The sequence below is a fragment of the Neopelma chrysocephalum genome, unplaced genomic scaffold, assembly GCF_003984885.1.
Source record: "Neopelma chrysocephalum unplaced genomic scaffold, ASM398488v2 Primary Assembly neopelma1_26, whole genome shotgun sequence".
Classification (NCBI taxonomy): Eukaryota; Metazoa; Chordata; class Aves; order Passeriformes; family Pipridae; genus Neopelma; species Neopelma chrysocephalum.
In genome coordinates this window covers 19951599-19971340 of record NW_020897695.1, presented here as the reverse complement: position 1 = coordinate 19971340, position 19742 = coordinate 19951599, and the positions used below count along the sequence as shown (strand labels likewise).

The 19742-nt window shown below is 41.4% G+C and overlaps 1 protein-coding gene across 2 annotated transcripts in view; it reads right to left on the bottom strand.

Annotated features, from left to right (window-relative positions):
* The window catches only part of EGFR (epidermal growth factor receptor), a 156638-nt gene that overhangs the window by 39979 nt on the left and 96917 nt on the right, over positions 1-19742 (bottom strand). For both annotated transcript variants that reach the window (XM_027675804.1, XM_027675802.1), the window contains exons 2-4: positions 3990-4141; positions 2327-2513; positions 1507-1641 (exon numbers count right to left, since the gene is read on the bottom strand). In XM_027675804.1, the coding sequence (XP_027531605.1) occupies positions 1507-1641; positions 2327-2513; positions 3990-4141 (474 nt within the window). The remainder of the gene's footprint in view (positions 1-1506; positions 1642-2326; positions 2514-3989; positions 4142-19742) is intronic.

The following is a 19742-nucleotide window of genomic DNA, read 5'->3' as shown; positions in this document are numbered from 1 at the left end:
ACTTTTCCCAGGAACAGGAATCTCAGCTACTGCCCAGCTGGCCCTCCTGCTGGTGGGGTTTGCATGCAATGGCAAGTCACCACTGGCATGCAGCCGGGCATGTGCCAGCTGCTCACTACAGGCCACATGTAAATCAGTGTTTCTGAACAACGCAGTTCTAAAAAGTAAACAAATCCAACTGGATTCAGAGGCAACCGCCAGCTACTCTGACCACAAAGTAATTTGACTTGTCTGCTTTGTGCTCTCCTCCCATTCTCTGCCAAAAATACTCCTCAGTGTAGGACTACACTGCAGATGGACAATTGATGGAGAGGTGATAGAGTGGATGGACACCCTGCCTGACCTCAATGATTCAGTGCTGGTTCTTTCCCATCCCTCCCTCCTTACTCTTTCTTTTTCTTTCTCTTAATGACGAGCAGAGTCCCAGAGAAACAACTTATTTTAGACTATGGGATCGTCATTAAAGCCATAAATGGCTGTCTAAGCAGATTAATAGGGAATTCACTACAGTTAAAAGGCATTTTCTAATAAAGTGTTTCTTCCTGCTAACGTCATGTGATTCTCCCTCCCTCCATCACCCATCAAATAGCTGAACAAATGCCAATACTTGTCCAAGAGTTGATTGATTTGGTGTAGGACCAAAGAAATCCTTTTCTTTTTTAAGTTGAAAAGTTAAAGATTAACATTTCTGGGGTGTTCAGAGCCAAATTCCTGTGCTGACATGTATAGTTTGCAACTCCTTGATTACGCTTGGGCTCTGCACAAAAATAAGTCAACACAGAAGTTGGCTATTAGCTCAGGCAATTATGCAACTGGAAGAAGATAGAGAAAATATGCTTCCCTGTCAATTTATAGTGCCAGAAATTAAATGCTTACAAATGAAAATAAACTCTCCTTTCTTTGAAATGACTGGGGATTTTACAAGGGACTCATAAGGCTGAAGGATTAGCTTGAGGCTACTCTGAGCATACGCTATACAAACTTCTAAATATCCCCTCATCTCCCTGCTGATCTGAAGCATCAGATTTATCTGCCTGTTTATCATTACTTTTGCAAGGGCAGTCTGTGCAGCCCAAAACAGTTGAGTTTTACAGCACACAACTTGGGCCTTAACTCTAAAAAGTCTTCAAGCAACTCCATGAAGCTACCCGTATGGGTTTTCTAGACACAAGCCTTACATTGTAAACAGAAGATTGCTGGAAAGCAAATGAGTGCACGTTTTTCTTAGCTGTGTTTGATTAACACATATGTAGAGTACTGCCTTAAACCAAGAGAATCACCCCCAAGAACTTTGCTGAGCTATGAGTTAACGACCTAACCAATATGAAAAATTCTATCTTAGGCCAGTGGTGCAGAAATGAAAGCACTTCCCTTGGAACAGGGCTTGGTGGCCCTCGTGTAAAAATTGTTGGACCACAAACCTACTGCATGAAAGATGATATGTTCATTATACTGTTTGAAGTGGAGGGGGTGAGCACATAGCATTTTTGGTAAGTTAATACTCACAAGAAGACAAGTTGCTTGCAAATTCAAGCACTGTGAGAGGCTTCTTGCTCGTGTCAATGATGTCATTCCAGAGAACAGTGTCCATGTTGCACAGTTTGGGGTTGTTGCTGATTTTAACACCTCCATTGAGAATTTCTGTTACAGAAAGAAAAAGAATTTGTAAGTGAAGCAAATCCATAAGACTTCTGCCTCTGATCTAAAGAAAGAGAAATAAAGCATGTATTTCTCCACCTCAGTCACACAATGCTAACAGAAAAGGACAATTTGCATGGCATCAGTACTCCTAACAGTGTAACTAACACCAGGCTCAGACTGATGGGTTCTGGAGACTCAGCTGCTCTAGGATGCCATAAAGATGCCACTACATGTGGCTTTCTGCCTGGTGCCACCTCTAGGGGCCATGGCACTCAGCAGAGATGACACTACTGGTGTGCATAGCCAGAGACCTAACACACGTATCACCAGTTCCCATAGGGATTTAACAGAAAATACTGACGTGTATGCACTGGAATCAAATGATGCAAAATAACAAACAGATACTTCTTTGGCAGTTTGGGGGACAGAAATGAATCTCACCATCTTGTTGACGTTTTGGATTTTCTGTATCTTTCTGCAATGAGAAATTATGAACTTTCTTCGCCTTTTGAAGAAGACTGGCTAGCGGGAAAGCAACCAGGAAACGACACTCAGATCCTTGTTTTTAAAGCAGGATTTGATGGCATGTGACTTTGAGAGGCAATCTCCAATTGGATCTGGACACCAATAAGCTAACAGTTGAAGTTTGCTTTAGAGATGCCTTTACCTCTTGCCCTCATCTCACCTGATAGCCGTTTCATTGGCAGCTGCCGGAGTCCCTGGGTTTTATTCATGTGGTAATTGGATAAAACTGCCAGGGCATAAGAGTTGTCATACAGCACATTGCCTCGGATTATCTGGAGGTTTTCTAGGGGAATGACATCCACCATGTTAAGTGCAATGAGGACGTAGCCAGCAACCTCCTGTATTGACTGAGAGAACAACAGAAGAAACAAGGTGCTTAATCCATAGTACTCTTCAATAATCACTTTCTACTTCCCACCCCTCCAATCCATCACCTTTCAATTTTGAGAAATGATAAACCATTTAATCTCATTAAAATAAATAAATCTGAGAACAAAAAGGGAAAACTTTGCCAGTTAAGCAGGTATAAACTCACCCTTTGAGCACTTACCAGGGTATCATTGAAAAGGTCCAGCTTACCCCTGCTCTGTCCCCAAGCAAGGGTAAGTGGGGTTAACTAGGGGATGCAGGCAAACAGGGCAAGCGTGTATGATATGGCAACTAAGTGTGATGCTTCCCTTAAATAACTGCCTAGCCTCCAAGCATTGGCAGCACAGAGATGCCATCTGATTCAGGCTTTTACATTCTCTTTTCCGTGCCCCTTTCCTTGTGGATCCTCCACTGCTCATCAGAGGGGAAGATCAGGTAAGCTTCTCCTTTTTAAGTAACATATATTTACAGAACAAAAATACAAGTGAGGTACTGTTCCTGCATGTAGGTCAATTCCTGCCTTGCACTGTGAAATGTGTGCATTTCTATCTCCTACAAAAATCACCATAAATGAAAAACCCTCAGGCTACCCCTTAGGATGTTTTCCTGTCCTATGAAGACTACCAGTGAATTTTCAAGAGACCTGTAACATTCCTGGGAACGGTGAGCTCCATAGTCAGGTTGTGCTTTGGAGAGAATGGCAATACCATCATATTTATAACCCATGTGTCTGAACCATTTATTTTCTGATCTTGCTTTTTACTTGCTAGTGGAGAACCTGGAGGTCCCCATGTCAGACAGTGCTCCTCCCCATGCTGTAGCTGCATTTTAGCATCCATCCCCTGTCCTTTCCTCCTCTTCCTCAGCTTGCCATAGTTACTCAAGCACTTGTGCACAAAACAAATGTTGAGATGGGAGTAGCCTGTGTGTCAACTGCAGAGGATTATCTAGAAGATTGCATAGGACTTGCCTGCCTGCTCAGGGTGTGAGCACTGCAGGCTACAGAGGGACTCACCACCATGGCAGGGGAAGGGGTCACTGTTTGAAGAGCACGGGAAAGGCCTCCATACTTCAAAATCTGCCATCAGTGGGTTGCCACTCACTTTGTGCTTTGCTTTGCCCAACAGCACCACAAAGTCTTTTGCTCTCCGAGAAGTAAGACAATGGGTAAGGATGCAATTGCAATTACAAATAAGAAGAAACCCATCTGCATGGCACTCATTACAGGCTGGGAAGTGCTTGAAAAGCTATTTCTCAAAGTGCCTGATTTGTATAGTAGAGTTGAGCATATCCTGCAGCCTACAGGTATGCTTAGACTGTGAGCTGCAATTGCTCTGACATTAGCTATGTTTTTTGCATCACCACAGAATTTTATCAGTAGCTGATCCTTTGCATTTTCCTTAAAAAATGGAGTAAGATTCCTTTAGCAGAGAAGACCACAGATGAACACTAACCTTCAGGAAAGAGAGGTCACGATTGTGCTCTACGTATGTAATCTCCAGGTTGCTGAGCACCACCTCACAATTGTTGTACATCCTCTGCAGGCTGGTGAAATGGTCTTCCACATGTCCCAGTTGGGTCAGCTTGTTATTTGTTCCTTGACAAACTGTGAAGGAAAGAAAAAAGCTCCATGAAGGAAAGGAAGAATACAAAGACTTGTTGCCCACTTATCTGCCACAAACACCACAGTAAGTTAAGCATCAGTTTCATAAGAAACAAGAACGTTACGTGTCATGTCTCTGATGGCAATAGTGTAGGAGTATGCAGTGTTTCCCAGACACTACCTGGGTACAGAGATGTACCAGAATTTAGAGCTGGAATAACCTTCCGTCACTTCCTGTTACACAAAAAACTCCAAAACAAGGCTTCTGTACATAAGTAGCACTAAGTTTTCTGTATCACAACCGTAACTCAGTTCCTGAGGAGAGTACATTGATACAGTACAGTCATCACTGATACAGTACAATTAATACATCAATCACTACTGAAAGTGGTATGTTGCTAGAAATCCCCAAAGGCGGTTTCCCTGAGGACCCATTTACTTTACTTCAGGGGGAGTTGGGTCTCCCTGTAAGGTCAGTGGAAGGAAGTGGGGGCTTCCTGCAGGATCCCTCAAGCTACAAATCCAGATTTTAAAAGCAAATTGAACCTCCAGGGCATACACATCTCTTGCCAGTCTGACATTTTGGGAGTATGATAAGATTCAGGAGATTTCCTGGCATATTCTCCTTTGGCACACAAATACACCTTTGTCTACTTTGCTGGTGGGGAAGGAAGAGGTGTCACACAGAGCACCACTGAGATTCCAAACATTTATAAGAGTGTGATGAAAAAATAATTCCCCATCTGAAATTATATTACTCTGCTTTATTAAATCTAGAAGAATTGAAAGAAGTTATCACCACTATATTTGATTGCAATGGAAGACCAAAATGCAAATTGCTCTGAAGAAAAAACACGACACATAACCCCCAAAAACTTTGCGCTCAAACAGTTTTTCCCTGTGCTATCCCTACACATCTAAAATGAAAACATCTCTGAGTTATGCTAATACAGAAGAAAGCAGAACAATACACAAGGCAACGTGGTAAAAAACTTCACAACCCCTTCCAGGTGGAAAGCTTCAGCCCAGCTTTGCTGTTCAGTGGGAGCAAAAGGAGGCTTTTATCTCATCATTGTTATAATGCAACCCAAGCCTGACTGCACAGCTTTCCATAGCACACCGAAAGAATTGCATTCTTTTAACTTTGAGAAAATAATACATGCAAAAATACTTTTGTATCATAATTCATAATTCCTAGAAGCACCAATCACAAGCTGGAACACCATTGTGTGGGGTGCTGCAAAGCAAATAACAAAGACTCTTGACAAAGCTGAAAATAAGTATCGGTGCTAGTAACATAAGACACACCTGCTGAAGATTTACCGAACAGCTGATGTTTTATTAGTAGGAAAAATAACTCAATAAGCAGTGATAAAAGCACACTTACGAATCATCAAAACCATTCACTGAACATGTGGTACTTCTCAGAACAGGCAGCATTAAGGAGTTACAGCGATAACAGATTAAATACTCTTGGACAATGTTTAAAACAAGGCTATTCACTCACGTTCCTCAGTTATTTCTCATTATACATCTAGATAAACATTATAGTGTTTGGGATCAAACTGCTAGTAAATGGGGACAGTATAACAGGCGCTGTGAGTACACCATCTAAGCTGCTTTTTACTTCACAAGTCTCAAGTGTGGAAAAAGACATTTGCTTTGAATTTCGAATTTCTTTACATTTGCTTTAGACATCCTAAGTGGGATTTTCTGTTCCATTTTCAAACTTAACTATTCCAATGTGTTCATGCTTAAAATCTGTAATTTCCTTCTGCTTCAAGTACAAGGACCACAAATTATGAGCATGAGTCACAAAAAGGTTTTTGTTTGTTTGGGGTTTGGTTGTTTGTTTGTGTTTGTTTTGGGGTTTGTTTGTTTTTCTATAGAGTGGTCACATTTTGAAGGCAGAAAGACAGAAATACTGTCATACTCTGGTCTGCTCTGGAAAAAGGTGTTGTTGGGGACAGAGGTGAAGAGGCTTTGAACTGACTGGAAAAGTAAAAGAGTTGTCCCAGAGGTCGTCTTGAATTTTAAACAGTGTTATCCTAGGACCAAGGAAAAACCCCAGTAATGAGAGATCCTTGGACAGTTAAAAACCTCAGCTTGGATGCTCAGATTAGGCATCTCATATCTGATCTTTAAAACAGTGTGATTTTTGAAAGCACTCAAACACAATGCAAGAGCAGATGCAGTGTAGACTTCTCACAGAAATAAAGACATGTAAGTCTGTAAGTCAGCCTGCTATGGTCTTCAGGGTCCACAAATGGCCTGGTGCTCTTGCTGCACCTCTGAGGCTACCAGCAAAGATCTGTCCTGATACCCAAGACAGGCCCGATGCAAAAGCTGCAGTGTTTATGCTATGTCTGAGCTGAAGGACAGGTGGAAGGAGGAGCCTTCTCTGGTGGCATCTCCTGGCCACCCATGCCCCTGATTGACCTTACGTGGCTTGGCACCGGTCAGGATGTACAACAAAACAGTCCAGCTCACTGAAAAAAAACCCTAAGACAAACTGCACTCATTTGAATGTGCTTCTCTTGGGATCAGACAAGTGTTGGAGCTCTGAACCTGGGTCAGACATCTTGAGAAACACAGACTTTTTCATTGCTTATTAGGTCAAGGCTGATGCAGCAGGCAGAGGGCATGGTTACTCTTGTACTTCTCCCTCTCCCATGGGACCACTCAGGGAACCATGCCAAAGAGTTGATCCAAGCTACAAATAATGCAGGACAATAAATAAATAATTGGACAGAGGGTATTTTTAGCTCAGAAAAGCTCTTTGATTTGGTTCAGCATCGTGCCCCATGCATTCAAAACAGCTCCGAGGATGGCAAGGAGGCAGAAGCAAATAGTGAAGAGAAGGTGCTTGCCTCCTTGTGAAGCTGCAGAGGGAAACCCAGACATAACAAGCTTCAAAGAGGCTTCAGGTTGGTCCTCCAGGATTTACTTTTTTCCCCTGTACTGTAAGTAGAGAGCACTTTCATGGCCCTATACCAAAGGTTTCTTAAGCCATATGCAAAACCACTGATCCTCTCCATCAGGCTCATCACATCCTCCATGTAATCAACAGTAGATGTAGATGAGGTGTTAGTTAAGATTTGGAGAGCAGAAGAAAATGAGTTGCTTCTTTAAAGAACTCAAGAGTATGTGGCTAGCATCAGTCAGACCACCATAGAGGAGTTTTCCCCCTCAGGCAAAATTTTTTGTTTGCTCAAGGAGATACAAGGTCAATTCCCTGTTGGCTACAAAGAGATCTAAGTACATCCACAAAGTGAATTTCATCACTTCAATACTTACCAAATGAGAACCTGGGTCATAAGCTGTATATGCTGAGCAAATAAAACCCTGATCAAACAAAACAAGCTAACCCCCTGCAGCAGTATTACTGAACTCAGGCAAAGGTGCAGAATAATTTTCCAACTAGAACACTTGGAAAGAAAAGAAAACGGCCTGCTTGCACCTAACAAATAATATAATTCCTGCAATTTCTTTGCTTATGGAAACTGTGTTCTGAAAAGATACATGCTATAATTATCTGTATATAATATTACAGTGTGAATGCCACTCTGGCCAGAGGCTAAAGCACATACAATGAGGTGCTCGCCTCGCTCCATAGAGTTTCAAGTGGGATGTGCATGCTCAAGTGGATGGAATTTATTATGATTTAACCACTATTGAGCTTGACCTATTTGCCCTCCAAAGAACAGATTATGATGCCACATACACTCATTACACACTTTCGTTTCAACGTGTAGCAAAGCCAGCACTATCCAGGTTTAGGAGTCAATGGTGCGCAAGGGTACTTGCATGATACGTACTATGGAAGTATGTACCACATAATACATTTTCTATGTGGGCACTTACACATGGCTGAAGCACATTTTAACTAAAAAGAAGAGTAAAAAAATCAGGGTGACAATGTCCCTGACCAGCAGAAAAGCTGAGATCCGGAACTTAACTTCAGGCTGAACCCTAAAAGATGAAAGTTTTGCTTTTATCTGTAATGCTAATATAATAAAAATACAGCCAATCTGGAAAGTTTTGACACAGAGAGGCCACCCCAAGAGGCTGCTGTCTGAAGCAGTGCTGAGAGCAGGGCTGCATGCTGGGAGTATGGGTTTCTCCTGCCCCAGCTCGCGTGATCTATTGGATCCACAGAGCCTCAGCCACCACTTCTGTGACATGGAGGCAACCCATGTCTGCAGGGCTGCTGCACGGCATTACTACCATGAAGCATTTAAATTGTATGTGATACTGATTTTAGCAAACATGCTGCAATTCCTAAATGCTAAAGTGATGCTGATCTTGCATCAGTTACAGCCTTACCTTGACAGACAGCCTAAAAAAACCAAACAAACCAGATATTGCTGTCCCAAATGCTGCATAAGGCAGCAGCAATCAAAGGCCTGAGGAAAGAGGCACACTATACCAATAGATGCAAACTTGCTGAACTTTCGCAGTTATGAAGAGTGCAGGGTTGGCCATCCTGGATACTAAAATCCTTTGTGTGTCTACAGCCGTGCTTGCTAGTCCCCTTCTCTGCCACAGACTTGGACTTAACCGAGTACTTCTAGGTGATGCAAACAGGTTTACCCTCTGCAACCTCTTGCTTCTTGGCCATATTTTTCTTGTGAAGCCCAAAGTAGTGGAGTGAAACGAAAGCATTTCCTAAATTGGCATTTTCCCCAACTTATGGTAGGGAGATAGAAGGCATCCATCCAGCTGTAATGCTAAACAACTATATTCTCCCAAATCCATACAAGCTCAGATTAAACAAAGCAGTCCCTGCAGCAATTGCCCTGATTCAAATAAAATCTGTTTTCATCTTTTCCCCAGAAAATCTCTGATTATTTAAGTCCCAATCCTGTCAAGCATATTTGCCCCAGACTTGAGAAAAACCCCAGAGAATACTTTGAAACCAAATTATCACCAATCCCTAAATCATCAGCTGTTTCTATCCATGCTTAGCCTGTGTTAGTCTCCCTGCAGCTTTGACAGACATCAAAATAATAACTCACAAAGGCAATGTCAGAGATATTCAAGTCCATTTCCATGCTTCATATAGAACTATATATGCCCTGACAGGATAAATTTATATACTACTGCACGTTTTCTAGTCATTACTGACAACAACACAAAACTTGGAGATAAGAGATATTTATTTAATCTGCCAGCACATTTATAAATATTTCTCTCTTGCTACTTTTTAGCAGTAATTTCACTTTTGATATTTTTAGGTATTTCGTGGAAGAGCGGTACAATCCTGAGCATTTGGTCCAAAGCTGCCACTGAAAGCCTGGGGAGATAATGTTACTCAGTATAGTAAAATCAATGCTGCCCACAACCAACTCACCTTTACCACAGTACAGGGGGGGGAAACCAACTTTCAGGAGAACTGGAATATTTTTGTGAGAAATATTGCTCAATTTGGGTCTGCACGGGCAATCACAAACCATCCCAACCCAGTGGGTTAGCCCCTGGGTAAGCCCCACACAACACACGGGATCCTGGTCATGCCCTGCACCTCCACACTCTTCCCTGGGAGAAAAACTGTTTCTCCCTTATGACAGCTGCCACTGACCTTCATCTAGCAGGGCCTCAGAAATTAAATGAAGATGCTTGTGTCATTCAAGCATAAATATGCACATCAGTTAAAAGGGCAGGTCCTGTATATCAGGTATTTTTTTTAACCAGCTTCAAAGCATACCCTTACAGCTATCAAACAGATCCACATAACCTACTGCGGAAACCAGTGAAGGGCAGCTAGTACAGTCAAATGATCAAAATAATGGCATTTAAGGTTGCAAGGAAGTACTAGAGCAGATAGGACATTTGCCATCATGACTAACCTGTTTCCCAATTGAAAGAGAAAAAAACATGCAATGGTTTCCCTAAAGAAAACAGGGTATGAAATATCAGAGGCTGGAATAAAAAAAAGAGACATTATGTTATATGTGATCAACAGTTTAAATATAAACATTTCTTATATTCACAATTTCCTCAACACAAGAGAGAGAAGGGATGGAGAAAGGGATGGAAACCCAGTGTTGCTGGGTTGAGTGTGTTTAACATAATGAGTATGAAATTAAAATGGGAGGAAAGTTCACATGACATAAAAAGAAAACCAAATCTGCTGCAATGTGCTGTGAGAAGTTATGAAGGGGAAAGCTAGAAAACAGGTGAGGAGTACAAACAGCGCTCAGATGCGGGCAGATGTTTTCCCTTGAGAACAGCAGTTGCAAACCCATACAATGCCTAAAAAGTCCACTTTCAGCCTAATGACAGCAACGTTTGGGCACTGGAAACTCTTCTGCAGAAGATAATGATTTTTGCACATATTCAAATACTTTTATTTAAAACACTGTGAAAAACAACCTCATGTGGCTGTAGTAAGTCCCTGTTCAAACAGTGTGGTTTAAAGTAATGCAGTTGCTGAGATTAATTCCAACTTTTAGACACACTGGGACCAAAATGATGGCAGAGCTCTTAAAAATACTTAAATGGAAACTGTAACTGCAAAAGTGACCAAAACTAACACCATAGTTGACAAAAAAGAATATGCCTTAAGGGAAAGCTTTCCCAGATGGTTTTTTATTTCCATTTACTTGACAAAAACAACTTTTCCAGCTAAATGTAATTTTAGGTTTGCCTTGCTCCAATTAGGAGACCTGTCCTTCAGTGTCAAAAGTCACGTCCTGAATTGCAAGGGATAGAGGCAGCATGACAGTTGGATGGTCTGATTCCTGGTGAGTGCCTCTGCCTGAAAGAACAAAAAATCCTACACAAACCACCTTGCTCCTGAGTGAAGACCTCGCCAAAGTCATAGTATTTCGGACAACAAGGGATTCAGCCTTATTAATTCCCCAGGCTGCTTTTTTTTAATTTTAGTAATATTTCTATTTTTCTTCTCTGTTGCCATTATTTAATTCAGCGTGTATCTTCATTAATCCTTCAGATTAAGGCCAGACAAGGATGTGCTGAAATCAGTCTTTCCAATGGCTTCACTGTGAACTGGATGGGGGATTAAATTCTTCTCTCACTGAATCCGGTGTAAGTTTGCAGCAAGTACAAGGACAGGGAGGGCTAGCCTGGAGTTTAAGCTTTCCCCTCTGAATGCCCAAGAATTGAACTGTGGGATTTTCTGCAAATATCAGCAGAATTTCAAGGAAACGGGAATAGTCACCTTGCAATTTTCTACAGTTTGGGAAAAGGTTGATTTCTAAAGGGAATTTTGAGATGGGGCATTTCTAGTGGAGTACTGAAAGATAACCCAGATTTAGACTAGTTTTCTTCACATGGCTTTGTCAGTGATCTGTAAGAAGACATCAAATCACTGCTAAGGATGCCTGCCGATGACATGAACATTGCTGCAGTTCTAAATAACAAAGAGGGACAGATGACCTGCACAGGCTAGTTTATATAATTTAGGAAAATAAGCCCTCTGAACAACATTATTTGAACTACAGCCAAAGGCAAGGTCTTACATCAAAGACTGCAGAACACATACTAAATAGAAAATGGGGTGCTGGGATGCAACTGCCCAGAAAAGGACTTGGGAATAGTACGATGTGACCAGTGCATTGCTTGATGCAACAGAAAAGAGCAGCCACTGGGTGCATCAGTGGGAAAAGGCTGAGTGAAGGGAGGCAGAAGCTGGCATTAATCTCTGGTTGTGACTGAGTGGTGGCCTCTGCACTAGAGGGGTCTCCTGCCCCTGGTGCAGCTCCCACTCCCAGTGGTACCAGGATGCTCCACTCAGGCTTCAGCCTTTCTCCAAGCTACATTTCAGTTCATGTCCCTGACATATGGCCAATGGCTAGTGCACTATGATTTGCCTTGAGTTTTGTAGGCTATTTATTGAGAATGGTGGCTAGAAAGTCAGCCTCCCTAAGATGTCCTCACCAGCAGTTGGGGTGCTGCTGCTGAGTTGTTCTTCCCACTGGCACCCTTTGGAGAGGCTGCTATAAAGGTAAATAAGAGCTTGCATGGGGCTTTCTCTTTTGAGCTGTTGCTCAATTAAAGGCCAGATCTATTGCAAGTGCAATTACTAGTGAACTTAATTAACGAGCTGTTCCTACTGTTTATTAGCAAGGAAAAATCAAGAATAAGGGAACTTCATATCTCTCAACCACTATGCAAACATATGCACACATATATACACAAATGATAACGACTAGTTTATAAGTATTAGACACAACACTTAATAAATTTTGTGCAGAAAACACACAGGCACCTTCCTCGCCCTTTTAACCATCTTTACAGAAACTCAGACTATAGTGACGCTGCTATTTAAAGTCAACACAGACTTTGAGGTTACCCCCCAGAAGTTTCTCCATGTGAACCCAATAGCGCAGGGTGATGAGCTTGGTGCTACAAATCTATCAGGAGCAGGATGGTCAAAACAATGAGTTCATGCCATAGCTTGCCATTTTTAGGCACACGGTTCCCTATGTACAACAAGCAACTGAAGATGGATGCTCTAAGGTGCAAAATGTGGCTCTTCAAATCAAAATGCCAACCACAGCTTAGGCATCCAAGTGGTGTACAGCACAGGGAAACACCACTAAGTGCTATGGAGAGGAATGAGGCTTTGGGAACCACTGTGGAGGAAATTAGGGAATGGGGGAAAGGCAGATTTGGTGGTATACTGATAATGCTGGATGGAAGTTTTACCATCCAACTTATTCTGGGTCCTCCAAAAGAAAGCATTGCTCATGCCTGTGTTTTAGAACAGTGATCTTCATGCTCCATGAAACCCACATACTGACCAAAGTAGGTTTGTCATATACTGTATTTTGTGTACCCCAAACAAGATCACACAAGGGGCAACAGACCCTGGTGTCAGCCCCAGCAGGCTCTGTGTGCTCCAATGGTTTGTTTCCCGCAAGGATGAGTCTACCAGGTAGCACAGGCCCTGGCTAACAGTCCATGGCTGCAGACCTCCTGCCCTCCAGCTTCACACACCACAAAAAAAGCAATATTGCTGTGCTAGGCAGACCTCTGGAGCGTGAGAAGGACTGTCATGCAGCCCCATTCATACGAGGTTCAAGCCCTGGGAAATGGCCCATAGAAATACAATGGTTCTGGCATCCACAGGGAATTTCTGTGTTGCTGCAAGTGGTGTAAAGATCTGCACAGAGCACAGGAGCAAGGGGCCAGGAGACCTCCAACAATGGGCATGGCTCACCAAGCCTTGAATCTGGTGAGATATGTGTGAAAGGGCTGTGGCATCTCAAGACCTACAACGGGATATTTGGGAAAACAAGTGGATAGTAATGCATACATAAGTCTGTGTTCCGGGTCTAAAAAAAATATGTTCTTCATTGTTGTTTGTTCTGGCAACATCTACAGAGCAGCAGGATTTTACAGCACAATAAAAAACTGAAGATGTGTGCCCATGTAAATATGGGACCAGTTGCTAGTTACATCACCACTGAATTGTTTCAAATTGTTTAAAAATGTGTTGAGAAGTGAGTGTTAAAGGCGTTAAACTACACTGTGAACATTTTAGCATGTGGGATTTCTTAAAACATTGCAATCGCATATTTTAATTTGTGCCTTCCAAAGAGAAAAGTCATATGTTTTTCTTTATCTATATTAAATCAAGTCTTATGTTGCAGTAAGATGTGGTGTTCATTCACGTATTTCTGAATCCCCTGAGGTGTAAATTCTATGTGAGCACTCACACACTGGCTCAAAAAGGGCAAGAGAAACCACTTACAGCTGATTCCAAGGAGAAGACTAAGAACTTGCTATTACGAATGTAATACATCCTTATTTTTTCACCAATAAATATAGGATTACACATACACGTATCTATGTATCTCTCCCAGATAAGCAGACTGACCTCTCTAGAGACTGCAAGGTATGTGGAGAACTGCTGGAAACACAACAGTAACCACACGTTTCACTGGCTGCCCTGAACTGCCTGTGTCCACCTCCATGATAACCCCATCTACTTCTGTGCATGGTTCTGTTCACTGAAGACATGGTAAGCACTGCCAGCAACCACAGGTGAATGCTGCATCAAGCCTCTGGGCCTGTACAGCTGCATCGCTACCCAACACTTCCTCTGAAGCTGGTTCCATCCTCCTATGAATTCAACTTGGAAAGCTACAGGAAGAAAGATCTATGCTCCAAAATTCCCTAGGAGACATCTTGTCCCTTAAGAACGAGATCGCCTTCTCGAACAAGACTAAAACAAGACAAAAACTGCAGACAGGACTAAGACAAAGAATATTTACTGCTTCAAACAATAAAGGTACTGTTAAGTTTCTAAGTAGCAAACCTCCCGTCAGCTAACTACAAAGAATAAATAAAAGCTGATAAAAAGCTTTAAAAGTTTGTCTTCAGCTACTAGGTGTTCATGGGAATAAATGCTAACACATCAGGCTTCCAGCCTAAATTTAGATATTTGTGCATGTTGACAAGAAAGCAAGTTAATACATGCTGCTGGGTTTGATAGGCCTCCAGTAATATTTTAGTTTAAAGGAATAGCAGAAGAGCATAGTAGATGTAAATGAGTTCTGGATCACCTTCTGATCTTTATTTAAGCCTTGACTAAAACTCAGTGGAAAGACTGCTGTTGAAATGAATGGGATCTGAATCAAGCTCTTATTACACTTAATTTAACTGTGTGAAATTTAATAAATGAGGTAAATAGACTTTCTACCACCCTTTATTCTGGAAGGAGGAGAACTGCAACAACATTTTGAAAGCACAGCTAGAAAGCCACAAAATTATTTAATGACACCTGGGTAAGTTTTGAAGATGAAGACCAATTTTTCTTCAAAAGTCTGGGAAGAAAAAACATTGAATTTAGTCATTGTTACTATAAATGTTGCATGTTATAGCAAGTGGACTGCTTTTAGAGTTTGTCTTATTTAGCAATAGGGAATCTCAGCCACATTTAATGCCAGAGTTCAGTTTTATGAAGAAATGTAAACAAGTTTGAACATTTTAAAAGGTACTTGAAATGCATGATTACAGTACACTATATGCTGTTCAAACTCTGAAAAAGTTCCCTCTCCATCTCATGATTTGCATGGTTAACATCTGTCAGGCAACCTGAGCTGGAAGGAAGGCAGTCTTCCTCATGTTCTTCCACCCTTTTCAGCAAAGCAAATGCTCCATGGCTTAGTACTGAGCCCGGAAATTCTGCAATCTGAACTCTAGAAATACAACATTATACTGGATAAAGCTCTGCTAATGCTCTCAGACTTCTGTCATCATCATGTCCATTTGCACAGGTCATAGAGAATGAGATGGTGGGGTTTATCTTTCTTTTTTCTTTAATTGCCTATAGAATAGGTCCCAGGCACAAGCTTTATGTATCTCTGACTTGTCAAAACACTTCCTCCTTCTTATTTTTCCCCAGCACTTGAAAAGAAACATTTCTGTTTCGGCATAAAGTATTTGAGACCCACACACGCAATGTGTTGAACAAAAGCCTGTAAAAAGCAACTGTTACTTGTGGCAGACTTCTGAGGACCCCTTATTTATCACTTGTCATTGAAAACACTAATAAAAGAAACATATTAAAAAATGGGTAAATGAAATTATTTTCTTTCTTCGGGAAAGAACAAAAGACCAGATTTATCAAAAGGCTGCACCTTATATTAAAATGTGTGTCTTTTTAGGTCACATTATTGTTTCATACACACTCAGAATTTATTGTGAGCAGTTCAAAATCATTATGAAGATGACTGCAGCTGCTAAATTTGATTTTGCAACTCCTCTGTCCCCAAAGTTTGAGGGATGGTACTGATTTTGTCTTCCTCATGGACCTGTTCTAAGCAACAAGACAGGCAAAACAATGCACAGCTTTCTCAAACACAAAAAAACCCCTACATGCAAATATGAAAATCCAGAAGATGACATGCAGATAAGGATTAAAAAAAATCCACCCTTACATAAATGCCACAAACCGGCTTCAACACATTCCACACCCTGCAAAAAAAGTTGCCTGAAAGAAACTGCTCCATCAGTTTAGTCAAGAGGGAATAAACGTCCCTTTGTACACAAAAAGCTGGTAAATCAGCTACAACCTAAGCTGCAGCACAGAATGTGAAAATGTTATCGGTAGCAGCCATTTGGACTGTGCTTATCTTTGCCAAAGATGTCTTGAAGGAGGAAAAAAAACCAGAAGCTTTTTACTAGTGCAGTGAAATGCGTGTAGAGACATGAAAGCCTGAGAATCCTGACTGTAAAACTGATCTCATTCACTCCTGTTCCCATCTGCTCCTCTGTTTCTGCAATGTTTCTTCTGCAAAAGATTGCACTCAAGTGTTTTGACGGATGGAGAGGTTTGTGTAATCCACTGGGTTTGGGGCTTTTTTTATTTTTTTTTTTCCCACTCCGACTAGAAATAATCAACTTTTGTCTTTTACTATATTACAACATGTTGGAGACACTGCTGTACATGGGTCCCTGGTTTGGCTTTTTTTGTTGTTGTTGTTTGTTTGTTTGCTTGTTTGTTTCCTAAAAGAGAATGAAGGGAAACAGAGCCAGGAATACTCCAGTTCCTGCTCCATCCCAGAACACTCCAGCACCAGCATTACTGCTGTGTGGCATCTCGGCAGTGTTGCATGAGGATGGCCCCCGCTCATCTGCCAAGTGCATACAGCATGTACATGTTTATCACTCCAATGCTGCTAGGATGCCTTACACCTCCCAAAATACAACAGCAACTGCCTCAGAAACCCACTGCAGTTCGTGTCTCCTGGCACTTCTTTGCCTTCAACTTCTTGTGGGGAGAAGTTTCTTTAACAGCAGGAAAATTAAAATCACATTCTAACATATGTCTTGTGTATCATGTGGAGGTGCCACATTTTTCTCTAGCCCATATCTTAGGTGGAAATTCAAAGAAAGGAAGAATTGTTAGAGTAGCAACTTCAGAAGATATTAGAGGTAGGCAGTGTAAAGATCTGAGATCCACTACTCCAAGAATTTGCATGCTTGAATCTTCCAAGGACTTTTATGGAGTACTAAACTATCAGGGAAAAAAGTTACGTGAGGCAGGCATTTATGAAACTCAGTTCATTAAAAATAAATGAAAGAAAAAAATCACACTTAGTTTTCCACAAAATGACATTAACTTCAGAAGGATCTGGCTTTGGGCACTGCAACACAGAAAGTTTCCAACAGTGCAGAACAGTTGCCTTCTGAGCAAATGGGCACATCACACAGCTAACCCTCCTGCTCCACTGAGAAGCTGCTCCCTGCACTGTCAAGTATCTTTTGATAAGCCTTACTAAAACCAGAGCCACCTTATCTGGGAAAAATGACACTTACCAAGTTTTTAAAGCTGTAGGTCTGTTCGTCTGCCTTTGATGCATTTGCTAGTCTTCCATCACTATCTATCAGTTCATGCAGGAGCTGCAGCAGCTCTTGTGAGCCCAGCAAACAACCTCGCTGCAAGTGATGAAGTGCTACCAGCTCCAGAGAACAGAGCAGCTCTGTGTGTTAGCAGCTTTGTGTTGCTTTCATCTTTACCCCCCAAAGCCCAGGAACAAATACTCATCTTGAACAAATCAAGTTATTTCTTCCATGGGCTAGGAAATAAATTTTGAAGTGTTGAATTGGAGACTACATTGGTTGCATGGCCAGTCTTGGAAAAATAAAGCAGAACAATCTTCTTCCTAATACTAGAAGTAAAGGTCTGCATTACAAAGCCTCAATGCAAAGAATTTAAAGAGATTTTCCAAAGTAGGAATAGGAGTTTTGCATGCAAATTATAGAGCAGTGCTAGTGGGAGATGTCCATCAGCACTGTCTAATGAAAATCCTCTCTTTAAGATGGATCAGTACTGCTCAAACAAGGATGGAAGTTCTGTCACTGAGAAGTAAAGTTTCCAAAATCTACTATGCCTCCACGATGGAACGTTCTGAAGGAACGAGAGCCCAAATTTTGCCCCAAATGCCAAATTACTGTGTTGATATCAGTGTTGCATGAAAGCATTTCAAGAGCTTGTCTCACTCCAAAATTACTTACTTCACTTGCATTGGTCTACGGTACCTTCGACCAGTATCCTCATTACTAAGCAGAGCACAACGCAGCCTTAAAAGTAATAGTGGTAAAAAGAAAAAAAAAGAAAGATGGGCTTAGAGGAGACAGAAAACAGCTGCTGGTAGATGCATTACATTTAGCTTACAAGCTCCCCAAAGGTTCTGGTACAGGAGCTGAGCAAACCCACGGGAAAATCGAGCTTGTGATCTGAATATGTTATACAGCTACAGGATGTCTCTGCTGTCACCAGCTTTCCTTTTATGAGAGAAACTCTGATAGAAGCAGTTTGTGTTTTAGCTCTTGGATCTCATACATAAAATTACTGAGTTCTTTCAGAGCTTTGCCAAAATAAGTTTCCATTAAAAGTCTCAAAACAGTCTATGGAAAGTTTCTGCTACGATTTGCTGAACTCTCCAAGTGAAGGGTAATACAGTTTATCCTTGCGGGAAAAAGCTCTGTCTGTGTGTATCTATTCTGGAAAACGTGCTACTAATATAACCTGGAAAAAAAAAAGTGGATCTGATAGTAGCTCAAATGTGGTGATTAGGGTGTTGCTTTTCTCTCCGCATGCTGGAGCCCACAGTTCCAAGGAGGAATCTCACAACCCATGCAACTGCACTTCGTGTGATATGACCAACACACTGCAGGATGCTGGCACACAGCAAATTACTGGCTTTCTGAAACCTCAGGATTGAGGTCGTGCTCTTGGGAGGAAAAGCCAAAACTGTGGGCATGCTCATAAACAGCAAACACATTCCTACCTGTTCCTAACAACACGTCTTCAAGCATGCAAAATTGTCTGCCTTTCTTTTTCCACTTAAGTGCATTTATTTAAAAACTTGACTTTCCATCAGCAAGGTATAATAAGTTTTACACTTCAAGAATACAAAACTCATAAAGTGGAAAATTTGCATTGGCCTAGGTCAGTGACCATGTAAAGATGAAGTTGCTGAAGTTGCTGTTGCTTTTGAAAATTCTGCCTTAAAGCCTTATTTCCTTCTTTTTGGTTTTAAACAATTTTTTAGATTTAAATTTCACTATAAGTAATCAAACCCTATACTACAGAACTGGAAGCCCATCTCTTGTTGGAAAGTGTTTCAGTGTGGTTGTTATGTGAAAACTTACAGAGGCAACAGGATTTCAAAAGCAGTGAATAAATATGCACAACTCTCAGACAGAGCACTGGAAACTTCTCTTTTTTTCCTGATTTTGGTAAAGAGATGCTACTAGGTCTTGCGGTTATTACTGCAAAAGTGTACTATCTCATCATTCCAAGGCATCACTTGAAGTGCTTCCTCACCCGTGATTTTCAGCCTGTGCTGTACACCACCCTGGAAGTCCCTGGATCATTTTCATGCCCATGAAAGGTAAATAATGAAAAGCAGGCTTACACTCTCTAGAGAGTACCCCATCTCCCTTGGAAATACTGAAGGTGCTTGCATATTGAGCAATGCTGGAAACCACTGGTATGCATAATCCCATTCCAAATGTATTGTGAGCTCCTTCAAAGCAACTCCTACCACTGCCTTACCCCCCACAGCATTGCATATGCACGAACACACATATATATTTATTTTTTTAAATATATATAACATTT